At 43.7% G+C, this 14,575-nt stretch overlaps 1 protein-coding gene across 5 annotated transcripts in view; it reads right to left on the bottom strand.

Moving 5' to 3' along the window:
- Window positions 1-14,575, bottom strand: part of LOC147099439 (activating transcription factor 7-interacting protein 1-like) — a 212,057-nt gene that overhangs the window by 36,464 nt on the left and 161,018 nt on the right. For all 5 annotated transcript variants that reach the window (XM_085969590.1, XM_085969593.1, XM_085969594.1 and 2 more), the window contains 3 exons: window positions 8,117-8,205; window positions 6,384-7,064; window positions 1,013-1,104 (listed from right to left, as the gene is read on the bottom strand). In XM_085969590.1, the coding sequence (XP_085825716.1) occupies window positions 1,013-1,104; window positions 6,384-7,064; window positions 8,117-8,205 (862 nt within the window). The remainder of the gene's footprint in view (window positions 1-1,012; window positions 1,105-6,383; window positions 7,065-8,116; window positions 8,206-14,575) is intronic.

Below are 14,575 nucleotides of genomic sequence, written 5' to 3'. Positions count from 1 at the left end.
ACGAACCTTGACCGACTGAACAACTTCCGTTGCTGTGCTGTGACGCGCTGGAGCGACGAGCTACCCGGATGCAGAATTTAAGCTGTTGGAAGTGTGTGGCATGGCGGGTGTGTGTGTGTGTGTGTGTGTGTGTGTGTGTGTGTGTGTGTGTGCGCGCGCGCGCGTGCGTGTGTGTGCGCGTGCATGTGCGCGCGCATCCCGTCAGGACACTCCACTCAGTTGAAGGTTGCTGAAAACTTTTGACGCCAACTCTTTTTGAGGACTGGATGCAGCCACATTCAGCCGTGCTAATGAGTGCTGTTTTAGTTAGAGAATCTTTCCAGTTTATTTAGAGAATGCACAAAAAAAAATTAGCAATTTCCCTCCCCTCCCCTCCCCCCCCCCAAACCTCCTCTCTCCCCACCCAAGTGTATTTTTGTTTGTTTTAAACCCAAGCCCTCCTCAGGGATGCTTTGCACCATTCTCTTCTTTCTGGTGAGGGTAAAGATGTAGATACACAACATAATACAGATGCTACAGTTCCCCCCCCCCCGCCACCATTACATCTCTTTGGGTATTTGTGGAAGGTGTCACAGCACTTATCGTCTCAAATTCTATACTGAGGCATTCTTTAATTTTAACAATACAAAAGAAGTCCCCAAAACACAATTAAACTTTGTGGCAAGGTACTCTGTAGATTTTGTAAAAAGGCAGATTTGCTAGTGAAAGGGTTAATTATATTATAATCCACTTTCAGTGGAAAAGTTAACTTTAAGCAGAACAATATTACCCCTTACTTAGAGAGCTTTACTGGGCAAGCGTAACAAGGTGATCCACGACTGACTAACTTATGAGAAAGGAACAACGTTAAAGACCAGGTTGATCATTCTCCTGTACAAACAGCAACCACGTTCTACCCAAAGGGGTAACTGTGTTATTTCACCAACTGCACCTGGTCGGTAGAGACAAAGAGAGAGACTGCAGTGGACTATCCTGGTGGTATGACGTGTAGTGATATACGTGCTGTACCCACCTGGTTGCCACTAGGTGCTGCTTTCTTAGTGGCTGCTGCCTCTCCTGGAACGGAGATAGGATGTCTCTGGGTGGCCTGGCTGAAGCTGTTCTCTGTTAATGGAATAGAAGCAATTCATTTAACATTTCAGTTTCATGCGAGAAAAACAATTTAAAAAAAAGTTGAGCTCCAAAGCTTCCTTTCAGCGTCCCAGTGTCCACTTGTTTCAATCTCTGGATTGAAGCTACCCCACACACTGCTGCAAGTTTAGTCTTTCCACCAGCTGCAATAACGACCTAAGTTTTAGAATGAGTCCCGAGCACCTGGGGTTTCTTACAACCCCAACACAAGATTAGCCGGTGTGCATCAGAAGTTAATAACACATCTAGAGATTGACATATTATTAACCATGAGCATTAAACTGTCGCTGTCATTGCATTCTCAAGTTCCCATCTGGGCTGACACTGCAACCTGCAGACAGATCAATCTAAATTTCAAAAGCTTCATAAGTCGCTGCAGTTTCTATTTTGATCTATATCTACACGCAGAAGGTGTTATTAAATATAGAATTTATTTGAGGAATAGAGAAGTAAAATGATGAACACATAAATACACGGAGTAGATTCTGTGAAAACAACAGGCGCAGTAACAGGAGGTGGCTGTATTTTATTGTGTGTTATTTTAGTCTGGGCTATTGTAAAATGCAGAAGCAGTTTTAATATCCCCATGTCATTATGCTAAGCAGCTTTCAACATTTACCTCAAGATTTTATCTTTTTTGAAAACTATCTTTGGATATTAAAAGCAGAGACTATAGTCAGTTACAGTATCTCCTATAGTGCTCCCAAAGCTGAAGGATGCATTGTTTTGTAAGGTTGGAGTATACCACACATAGTGCACAGTATTATTCTGCTGCTAAAGTGTAGGAATGTATCGCTTTAAGGCTATGAGGTATAATTGTTCTGCATTCTTAGACCCTCAGTGAGATCATCCAAAAACACAATGTCAGAATCCACATGTACACTGACAACACCCAGCTCTACTTCATCACCACTGCTCCAGACAACTTCATTGCCTCGGATTTGTCACACTGCTTGTCTGACATCCAGTATTGGATGAGCAGAAATGTCTTCCGGGTATACCGGGAAGACCAAACACATTGTCTTCGGTCCATGTCACAATCTCCATGCCCTAGCCACTGGCTCCATCTACCTCTCTGGCTGAGGTTGAAACAGACTGTTCGCAGCCTCAGGTGTCCCATCTGACCCGGAGCTGAGCTTCCAATTAAATACTGGGAAGATCAAAGCCATTGCCTTCAGTCCCCATGACAAACTCCGTTCCTTAGCCACCAACTCCATCCCACTCCCTGGCTACTGTCTGAGGCTGAAACAGACTATTTGAAGCTGAGCTTCCGACCCCATATCCACTTCATCACCAAGACCGCCTACCTCCACTTCCACAACGTCGCGAATCTCCGTTCCTGCCCATCTGCTGCTGAAACCCTCACCCATGCATTTGTTACCTCCAGGCTCAACTATTCCAATGTTCTCCTGACCGGCATCTCACCTACCACCCTCCGTAAACTTGAGCTCATGCAAAACTAGGCTGTCCGTATCCTAACTCATGGCAAATCCTACTCACTGGCTCCTGGTCGGGCAAAAATTCGCATCCTTGCTTTCAAATCCCTCAATGGCCTTGCCCCTCTCTAACCTCCTCCAGCCTACAACCCTCCTAGATCGCTGCACTCCTCCAATTCTGGCCTCGTGTATCCCTGATTTTAATCGCTCCACCACTGGCGGCCGTGCCTTCAACTGCCTAGGCCCTAAGCTCTGGAATTTTCTCCCTAAATCTCACCGCCTCTCTCACCTCCTTTAAGACGTTCCTTAAAGCCTACCTCTTTCACTAAGTTTTGGGCCACCTGTCCCAATATCTCTCTATGTGGCTTGCTGTCAAAATTTGTCTTCTAACGCTCCTATGAAGCACCTTGGGATGTTTTACTACGTTAAAGTGCGAAATAAATGCAAGTTGTTTAAAGAAAAATTTGCATATGAGCCAATTGGCTGCAAGAAATTTGCCTATAAATACATGCGATAGGGTGAGAGGAAATGGACACATGTACCATGTTGATACACTAGTAGACTTCCTGTGTCATTGCTCGCTGTACATATGATATGATGTTTTATGATGACATGAATGCTCTACTGTATAATACACAATGTATTACAGGAAACTCTCGATTTACCGGCACCCAAACAACCGGCAAAATTCAGGAGTAGGTTCAGTTAAGTTTTTCTTCACATTAGTGGCCGTTCCTGGATCTGTGGCTGTGTAATCGGGGGTTTCTGCACTTGTTGCTAAGCAACAGGGACACTTGGTCTGTGGCCGGGGTTCCTGCAGCTGTTGCTAAGCAACAGGGAAGCCTGGATTTGTTGCTGTGTACGGAGCTCTCGTACCTTTTAACTGTAACTCTCTGTAATCCGGACTTTTTGATAAACCGGCACCACGCCGGTGCTGGATAAAAAAGAGTTTCCTGTATTCTGCTGCTACGGTGGAGCTGTGTTTAAGCTAACCTGTCCCTTTAAGGCCAGAGAGTCCAAGTAAAGAGAGCCTGACGTTACTCAGACTTTAATTACTATAATCAAATTTTGCAAATTGCAGCCAAGAAGCAACCAGCCTGCTGTACCATTCTGAATATATTGCAGCACACCTCCCATGGTGTTGGTCAGAGTAAGTGGGGTAATACACTGTTTGACAAGGACGTGAATTTTATATCATGTAATGTGCAACATATTATTCTGGTAAGGCGGTGTCCCTTAAGGTAACAAAACCCAATTGTTAAGAAATCGCAAGCTCAGGTTACTCAGCTCCACAGTTTGGTCAGAGAACTTTGTAAATGTTAATGTTAAAGTGCTGCCCAGGTTCAGCTTCACATCCGAAACACCCAGAATTAATAACCGTCTTTTTCTGCCTGTTTTTGGGAAAGATTCTTTCCACCCGCAACAAAGTGACTTGGTCACGCAAGCTGGTTCAAATTTCTCAAATGTCAGCACGGAACACTAAATCGTCTTTCGCTCTCTCTCACCTGTTGATTTCCAGAGCTCCCTGTTTTGGTTTGATTTCTAATGCCTATTGTATCCCCGCTTTATTGGCACTCCTACTATTACACCTTTATGCTACTGAGAATCTGAAAGCACATTTCAGTGCACAGCAGGAGGTTGGCATGCCTCAACCGAAGGGTTAATGTAAGCCAGGTTAACCGCTAGTTACAGAGGTGCTCTCGCTACATCCGCTCTTTCCTGAACTGCCAATTTTATCAAGGTGCTAATGAGTCACAATAGTAGTAGTTTAGGCTAGCACTACGGCAATTTTAAGGAAGAAAACAGAATTTATCCAACTCACGTCTGGGGGGCGGGGGGTACTTTTTAAAGTTGGAATTTCCAATTTGAGAGTTTACTTGTTAGAATTCCAGTATCTCAGTTCTCTATCACATACAGAAAGACAATAAACTGCTCCTGTGACTTTATTACTGCAGATTACCGAGAAATTATACATCATAGAATCATACGGCACAGATCAACACTATTTGGCCCATCATGCCTGTGCCGGCTCTTTGTAAGAGCTCTCCAATTAGTCCCGCTCCCCTGCATAGCCCGAAACATTTCTCCTTTTCAAGTCCCATTTGAATGTTACTTTTGAATCAGCTTTAATAACCTTTTCAGGCAATGCATTCCAGATCATCATAACTCGCTGTGAAAATGCTCTTCTCATTTCCCCCCTGGAATTTTTTGCCAATTACCTTAAATCTATGACCTCTGGTTACTGACCCCTTCTGCCACTGGAAACAGAGTAAAGAAAGACAGACTTGCATTTATATAGCACCTTTCACAACCACTGGGCATCTCAAAGTGCTTTACAGCCAATTAAGTACTTTTGAAGTGGAGTCACTGTTGTAATGTGGGAAACACGGCAGTCAATTTGCACACAGCAAGCTCCCACAAACAGCAATGTGATAATGAGCAGGTAATCTGTTTTAGTGATGTTGGTTGAGGGATAAATATTGGCCCCAGGACACCGGGGATAACTCCCCCCCCCCCCCCCCCGCTCTTCTTCGAAATACTGCCATGGGATCTTTTACATCCACCTGACAGAGCAGACGGGGCCTCGGTTTAACGTCTCATCTGAAAGACGGCACCTCCGACAGCGCAGCACTCCCTCAGCACTGCACTGGGAGTGTCAGCCTAGCTTTATGTGCTCAAGTCTCTGGAGTGGGACTTGAACCCACAACCTTCTGACTCAGAGGTGTGCGGCCCACTGAGCCACAGCTGAGTAAATAAGGAGAAACTATCAAAACCCTTCATGATTTTGAACATCTCCGTTAAATCGCCCCTCAACCTTCTCTGCTCTAAGGAGAAGAACCCCGGCTTCTCACATCAGGGAGATCCCATTTTCCTCATATCCTTTAATATTTTTCCTGAATTCCCTCCTAATAATCATGATTGACTGGGCCTCAGGAGCCACTTGTGGTAAGGTATTCCATATTCTAATTACCCACTCTACTTACACAGCATGTGGTGATGAAGCTGGTAGATACATGGATAAACACTTCCTCCTGAATCCCATCCCACCAAACTGGGAATTTAGTGTGATGGATGTTTACTGCTCAGTTACTACCATAAAAGCCGTCAGCGTGACATTAACGCACTTCTTTTAAAAAAAAGACAGCACATTAACTCCCATTTTCCCTATAGAAACACACTGGGAAGCAACTGTACGAGTCTCACCTACTCATTGCCCAGTCCACAAGACTCGCTTGTTTGAACCATGGATGGATTTCTGTTACTGTACATTAAACAATGAAGTGTCATTTAAAAAAAAAAAGACAAAATGCTTTTTTTTGGGTCTCTGATTGAATTGTTAATCATATTCCCTTACCCCAAACTTTGCAATGTGCTATTATTCTAAAATGCAATGGAATAAATGTTGTGCTAGAGCTAGCAGCACTCAGATTTGAAACAAAAGCACTTTCATTTCCCCCCTTTTCTTTCTCGTAACTGTTTCATAAACTGGGATTTAGGTTTATTGCAGCCTCATTAATACCTTTAATTAAGACTCACTTGTACTTTAGTAGATTTGTGTTCACTTTTTCTCCCCCAAGTGAGACTGAGGCCCTCAATGTTTCAATAAGTCTCTGCGTAAAACTCCTTCTCATAACTCAAATCCCATGCCCCACAACTATCATTTACAGATTTACTGATGACAAAAGGCAGGCAGCACAACATTAACATACTAAATATCTTTGCTACATAATATGTAAGCGATTACATTCCCAAACATTGCTGAACAAAGAACACTTCAGTTTGAACGCACACGGTTGCACATGATTCTTCACTTACCTGCTCTGGAGGTTCCTGCATTGGTGCTGTCTGAACTGGCTGTTAATGGCTGAGCTGACGATCCGGAGACTTGCCCCTGGCTGTAAGTCTGTGAAGGCCTTGGCTGTACTGCCGGCCTAGTATTAGGAGGGCTAAAATGTCCTGGGGAAACCAAAGATTGCTGTGCTGTCCGGGAAATCTGGGGTGAAAGAATAGGCTGAGTACTGGTCACAGAAGCAGTCTGACTGGAAACAGCACTGCTTATCTGCATTGACCCCATACTTGCAGGGGACTTCCTTTGGACTCCTGGGCTTGGCAAGGAAGGACTAGCACCATTTGCTTTTGCTACATTCGCCGATAGCTGCGATGCAAGTGGCTTGGAGAGGTTGTTAAGCGTGGGTTGGGATTGAACAGGTAAAAACTCAATTGCAGGTTGCTGGCTGGTCATCAAGGTGTTTGCCGAGGCTTGCAGGAGCTGAGGTTGGGAAGACATTGCCACTGGAACTGTAAGCAATACTGGCACCGACTGGAGAGATACTGGCATAGGCTGGTTACTGCTGGAGGCTGGCAGTGACTGATTGGTTCCTACCACGGCTGCAGTTGCTGGGAGCACAGGAGTGACCACAGCACCAGACGACCCTGCGTTCTGAGGTTTAGTCTGTCCGCCAACTACCTGAGGAGGTGTGAAGTTTGTAACAATACCTGCAACAGTAAAACATCCTTCGATTAGAAACTGTAAATAGAAATATCTTATTTTTTGCACCCCTCCCCAACTTCTCATTTGGGGTCCTAATCATGTTCACATAATGGCCAACAACAAAGCGGGTTGGGCAAGTCTGGTGTGCAGATTACACTGCGACTGATGTTAAGGGGATGCAATACAACAGGGTCAACTCAGCTCTGTGGTACAATCGTTTGGTTCACCAATGTGCTACACGATAGGGCAGTAGGATGTAGATTTAATGATGTGCCGACATACTGAGGCTCCACTAGGCGCCAGTAAGTACTGATGCTTTCCCAGTGGGTGTGAAGAGAGCGAGGCAAGCTATGTCACTATTCCACACCTGCTAGTAACACAGCAGCACTGGCAAAGCTCATGGAACTAAAGTGAAGACGACATTTAAAAAATGTTTAAATCTTTGATAGATATATACTGGCAATTTGCCAGATTACTTTTTGATAAACTTGCAGCAACAACATCCTACTCTTGTCTGGATGCCATCCTACATCAACCTGGAATGCATAGGCTGTTAATGCGAGTACAACAAAAAATAATTTGCAAGTTCATACAATCCTCAATTAAGCAAATTAAAAAATGGCAGCTTAGGGTGTTACAGTAATATTCTGCAGCTTCCAGTTCTTCTCTCCTCCCAGGGTAGTACATTTACCAACACTCGACCCAGCGGCCCGAATGGAAGTGACAAAACTAAGTTACGCTAGTTGCAAAGCAAACAGCTCGAGAACTCGAACTACTGGTTCAAAGACGAGGGAAATGAAGGGGCCGAAATTCCTCTTTTGTGAAACAGCAGAATTGCCATTTTTCTTTAATTAATTGGTAACCGAATTATATTCTCATAAATTGAATATTTCAAAGCCACATGTTCCTGTGGTGTAATTAGCAGATATGGGGGGCAGGAGAGAAATCACAGGCACTTTTGGCATTTTTATTAAAAGCGGATCCGATGCTGTTAATAGTTAAAAAGTACTATGGAACTTCATTATAAATTGCAATACATTTTTTGTAAGTACTGTACCTGTATTACTGGAGTTTGCAGAGTGCTGGGCTGATGCTACACTGTCTGCCATATTTCTTCGTAAGTCCAGCATCTGCCTTACTGTTCCACTGAAAAACACAAAATGGAAACAAAAATCATACATGAGAATCTACCAACTAACAGGTTCCAAAATCCTTATGCTGATTTTTTCCACACAAACTTTATCCCATAACAAATGGGAGCAGAACAAAAAAAAGTGGACCTGCACTTTAAAATAACCCCAAATTAAAACTGAAACCATTATGGATACAGAGTAGAGAAAGTTATTAGGGAGAGTACAGTTTTGGGGGGGGGGGGATGGTAGAAAGAATCTAACAGAATTCAAAATCAATGTTTGAATCAACGGGTGAATCATGGTAGATTATCTCCACTGTTCAGTCAATCAGCAACAAGGAGGCACAAATTGAAGATTAATGCTAGAAGCAGAAAAGGGGAGATTAGATGGAAGTTAGTGCCTGCTGGAGTTGAGTGCATCATATTTAAAGGGTAAATAAAACACTTGAAGGAAGCTATTGAACGGTATGGGTGAAGTGCAGGCAAATGGGAGTAGGTAGAGTTGAGAACTTTGATGGTGAAGCTAGCACCAGGATGACTGGCTGAATAGCCTCCTTCTGTCCCTAAATTTCTACGCTCCTAATGTAATCTTGGGGTTCAGGTAACAGTCATAAAATACACCAGTTTTCCTCCTGTGGTTTATATCAGCCTTCTTGGGCACTGCCATTATTCTTCATATTGTTATTCGGTCTGACATTTTCAACTGGGAAATTGTGAAAGTTTGCCGCTTTGTGTGGGGAGAAAGGGAGGAAGAGAAAAGCTGATGACAAGTCAGGCAGCTGACAACGCAATGCTTAGAAATCAGCTGCAGCTACTTTGACAAACTGTTTGATGGCACTTTCAGCAACGTTATGGGGCAGCAGCTAGCTCAGATCCAGCCAAACAGAACACATTGCATTTAGCCCATTTATCCAATATATGGTGTAAAAAAAACTACTTAGCGAGTTCTGCAAGGCTTCCATTCAGTTGCAAAATTGGGGTCAGGAGGAACCGAGGGGAAAATGGTGTACAACTTCCACCAGATAAAAAAGGAGTATGAAAATTTAGCTTTCTGCCAGTTGACTGGATATTAGTACATTGGAGGCGAACCTTAAACAAATAAGTGTATTGGATCTTTTCCCGAACTAGTCTCTAGACAACAGGGGAAAGCAGTGCTATGGCTCACAACCTCTACTCACACTGGTATCCAAGCTCACTTGCCATCCCTCTCCGCCTGTAGTGAAATCTAAAAGGGTCAAGATCTGCAGTGACAATGACCCTACAAACCTTCACACAGTCAACCTATCCGAGTTCGGTTGGGCTTTTCTTTGTAAAGGTAGTTTTAAAAATCAAGAGAATGGACAAAGTTGATCCAGGCAAACTGTTCACTGTGGCGAGGGGAAAACCAAGTCAAAAATTGGACAGGCAAAAGAAGACAAACCAAATATGTTTTCCCTCAAAGAGCAATAGATTGCAGGAAAAGTGACATTAAGCAATAAAGTTAACTAAATTAGATGAGTTTCTGCTAAGAAGCAATTGAGGGAATGTGATAAGAAGGAAGGTGGCCGGTTCGAATCCCTCAGAAAGGGATGCACTTGTTGGATCTAATTGCATTTCCTGTCCTTAAAAATTGTAATTTCTCAAGTCATTTCTGACATCAGTGTTAAAGACAGATTGCATGTGAAGGCACTACTCGTTCAGAAAGTCAGCGATGAACCCAGGTACAGTTCTGTAACTCAAGTAGCTGAGGCGACCATAGAGCTTTTCTGAGTTAAAGCTAGGTATAGGGTTTCGAAGGGGTGGAAAGTTTCCGGTAAATTTTCCACAGGAAGTTTAGCTTGGGAATTTTGCCCCAAAAAGCACATGCTAGCATAATATTGTTTTTTTTTGTATTTCTTTCATTTTTTTTCCCCACAGGTCTTCTCTTAAAATTACTAAGAGATGGAATATTAATTATTAAGGAATTTCTTAATCAATATATGTTTATCTTCATACTTGGCTTGTTTTAATAATTACAAGTTTTGTGCATGACTGTAAACAAATGTGTCCTGATTGGTTGGATCAGTGGATGAGTGATTAGCTCCCTCTATTGGTGATGTAGCATCGTGCATGCACAGGTCAAGCTTCCATCACATGGAGCATCAGGAAAAATTTACTCACCCTGTTGCAATCGTGCTGATCGACCGCAGTTCGACACAGAGACGAATATCCTTTATTTCTCTGCATAGAACAATGCCACGTTTACCGTCGGATGTGTGGAAGCATTTTACCCCAGGCATTAAAGATGGAAAGACTGTGTACATGTGCAAACACTGTAGAAAGCCATATGTAAAGAATGCCACAAAGATGCAGCAGCATTTATCCAAATGCAACAACTTCACTCAAAGCTCACAGCAGTCAGCCCAGGGTTCCTCTGCTTCCATTCAAGATGATGGTTCACATTCAGCATCAGGCTCCTTATCAGCAACTCCTGGCCCACTTGGAAGGTTCTTTGATACAATGGATAACCATAGCCAGAAGAATGCAGATAAGTGCCTTGCTCGAGCTGTATATGCGACAGGCTCACCCCTCATGCTCACAGCCAATGTGTACTGGAAGAGATTTTTCAATGTTATTCGCCCTGCATACTGTCCTCCCACCAGACATGCTTTGTCTACTTATTTGCAGGAGGCTGAGTATAACAGAGTCCAAGGAAAGCTCAAAGAAACGATAGAGACGGCAGACTGTGTTGCAGTTATCTCAGATGGGTGGTCGAATGTACGAGGGGAGGGCATCATAAACTACATCGTCTCCACTCCTCTCCCAGTGTTCTTCAAGAGCACAGACACGAAGGACAACAGACACACAGGCACATACATTGATGAGCTGAAAGCGGTCATCAACGATCTTGGATCACAAAAGGTCTTTGCAATAGTTACTGACAATGCTGTGAATATGAAGGCTGCTTGGGCTCAAGTGGAGGAGGCCTACCCTCATATTACGTCTATTGGGTGCGCAGCTGATGGGCTCAACCTGCTCCTCAAGGACATAATGGGTTTGAGAACCATGGAAACACTGTACAAGAGAGCCAAGCAATTTGTTAAGTATGTCAGGGCAAAACAGGTAGTTGCAGCAACCTACAACTCCAAGCAAACGACAAAGAACAAGAACACCACACTGAAGCTGCCCAGCAACACTAGATGGGGTGGCGTTGTCATAATGTACAACAGCCTTCTGGAGGGTAAGGAGTCGCTGCAAGAAATGGCAATATCCCAGTCTGGGGATATGGAAACCACCATCAAGAAAATACTGCTGGATGATGTGTTTTGGGAGAGAGTGGTTAGCAGCCTTAAACTACTCTCACCAGTAGCATCTGCAATTGCTCAGATTGAAGGAGATGACGCTGTCTTGTCAGATGTTGTCAGGCTTTTTGCTGATTTAAAAGAACAAATCAGCATTGCTCTACCCATATCCCTGCTGCTCAAAGCAGAGGAGAAGGCAATTGTTCAATTCATACAGACGTTTCAAGAATTTTGTGTCAAGCCGATTCATGCTGCAGCATACATGCTGGACACAAAGCATGTTGGGAGACCAATACTTTCTGGAGAACAGATCAACAGCGCTTAGTGTGATTTCTACCCTCTCACACCACCTCAATCTGGACATGGGCAAAGTGGGAAGTCTGGCAAAGTTCTCTACCAAGCAAGGTCTTTGGAATGGGGACGGGATATGGGAATCATGCAAGCATATCAGTGCACATACCTGGTGGAAGGGACTTTGTGCATCTGAGGCCCTGTCACCCATTGCATCGGTGATACTCCAAATCCCACCTTCATCAGCGGCCTCTGAACGAAACTCGTCACTTTTTGGGAATACGCATACAAAGGTGCGCAACAGGCTGACTAACGAGAGAGTGGAGAAACTGGTGGCTATCTGGGCGAACCTACAACTTATTGAGCCAGATACAGAAGTGTCCACCACACAGCTAGACAGTGACACAGAGGAGGAAATGGACATGTCAGAGCCAGAGTCAGAGAATCAGGAGGAGCAATGATGAGTAGAAGACTCAAAAGGGACAAAATAAGGACAAATTACAGGCTAAATAAGCTGACGCTCTTTTTATTTTATTTTAGATGGGTCTTTTTTGTGGGGGTTCAATAAAGTTCAAAATTATAACCTAAATAAAGTTTTGAAAGCCTGTTTTTATTTGTATGGAACAGTATGTCTATTTTGATGACAAAGATAATATAAGGATCAGAGACAAAAACCATCAGTGTGCAAAAAAACTCAAAATTCCCATGGAAAGTTTCCTCTTTTAAAAATTCCCGGAATTTTGCAACCCTAGCTAGGTACAGCCTTTAAAGCTCCATTTACATCATCAACAAAAGCATTACATTTTTGAGGAACACCCCGCCTCCTGTAAGGACTCTATTCCATTCTCCTAGTTTCTCTGTCTCCGCCGCATCTGCTCTGACAATGTCACCTTCCATACCAGTGCTTCCGACATGTCTTCCTTTTTCCTCAACCGAGGACACCCCTCTACAGTGGTTGACACGGCCCTTGACCGTGTCCGTTCTATCTCCCGCACTTCTGCCCTCACCCCTGCCCCTCCCTCCCGGAACCACGACAGAGTTCCCCTTATCCTCACCTTTCACCCCACCAGCCTCCACATTCAACGGATCATCCTCCGCCATTTCCGCTACATCCAGCGTGATCCCACCACCAAACACATCTTCCCCTCACCTCCCCTTTCAGCATTCCGTAGGGGCCGCACCCTCCGCGACACCCTTGTGCACTCCACTATCACCCCCAACACCCCTTCCCCTGGCACCTTCCCGTGCAAGCGCAGGAGGTGCAACACATGCCCTTATACCTCCCCCCTTCCCACTGTCCAGGGCCCCAAACACCCCTTCCAGGTGAAACAGCGATTTACTTGTACTTCTCGCAATCTAGTATACTGTATTCGCTGCTCACGATGTGGTCTCCTCTACATTGGGGAGACCAAACGCAGATTGGGTGACCGCTTTGCGGAACACCTCCGTTCAGTCCGTAAGGGGGACCCTGAGCTTCCAGTTGCCTGTCACTTTAATTCTCCGCTCCACTCCCACTCAGACCTCACCGTCCTCGGCCTCTTGCATTGTTCCACTGAAGCTCAGCGTAAGCTCGAGGAACAGCACCTCATCTTTCGATTAGGCACTTTACAGCCTTCCGGACTCAACATGGAGTTCAATAATTTCAGATCATAACCTTATATATCATAACTATATATCATATATCTATATCTATATATTTGTGTGTCTTTTTTTCTTCTCCCACACATGGCAGCTGTCTTTCATTCTGCCAGCGCAATTTACACTTCATCTAGAACCATCCTTTGTTGCTTAACCTGTCCCATTACCATCTCCTCTTGCCTTGAATATCTCTTAATGTCTCTTAACCTCTCCTGCCTTCTATCCCATCACCGACCTTCCCTTTTGTTCTTTCATCCCCTCCCCCATTTCCCAGCCCCTACACTTGCTTAAAAATCTGTTCCATCTCCTGCTTTTTCCAGTTCTGACAAAAGGTCATCGACCTGAAAATTTAACTCTGTTTCTCTCTTCACAGATGCTGCCTGACCTGCTGAGGTTTTCCAGCATTTTCTGTTTTTATTTCAGATTTCCAGCATCGGCAGTATTTTCTTTTTGTACTTTAGAAAAGGTACTCAATATTAAGACAAAAGCAAAATACTGCGGAAATCTGAAATAAAAACAGAAAATGCTGGAAATACTCAGGTCAGGCAGCAAGGCAAAAGGAGATGGGGTAATGGGACAAGTTAAGAAACAAAAGATGGCTCTAGGTGAAGTGTAAATGGCACTGGCAGAATGAAAGACAGCTGCCATGTGAGAGAGAGAGAGAGAGAGAGAGAGAAAAAATATTAAGAGTTCTCCTTTAAACTTTAGGATCGGAAAATAAAGCTTCTTCAACCAACTCTGTTGGGAATTCATTATTTTTAACATTGCGCTGCCTATCAAAATGATTAATGGACTATTTAGATGCAAATGGCCATTATAAAAATGATACATAGTGACAGGCTGATTAATATCATGATGTGTGAACCCAAGCTTGTTCTCATCAGCCAGTGAATACTGTATCAGCATCTTACTAATAACAATTTGTTGGGATCAAAAGCCATCAGTAGATCATGATCCCAATCTTAAAATCAACTGCATTAACCCCCAACAGTAGGGACTGTCATATTAATTTTAATAAACAGAAAATTAAATTCAGCAACTAATATTTACACAGTGCCAGCTCAAAGCTACTAGTAGAAAGATCACTGTTTTCTTAAAAGGGCAGGGCAGCTTAATCTATCAGCCCATATAGACACTCATGTTGTAAGTAAATTAGAACGTTGATTAATGTTTGGGCGTAATCCTTCACTTCCGA

Source organism: Somniosus microcephalus, chromosome 28 (assembly GCF_052327205.1).
Source record: "Somniosus microcephalus isolate GS21.2 chromosome 28, FLI_Smic_1.0, whole genome shotgun sequence".
Classification (NCBI taxonomy): domain Eukaryota; kingdom Metazoa; phylum Chordata; class Chondrichthyes; order Squaliformes; family Somniosidae; genus Somniosus; species Somniosus microcephalus.
The sequence above is the reverse complement of the archived record's forward strand: the minus strand, read 5'-3'. Positions and strand labels throughout refer to the sequence as shown.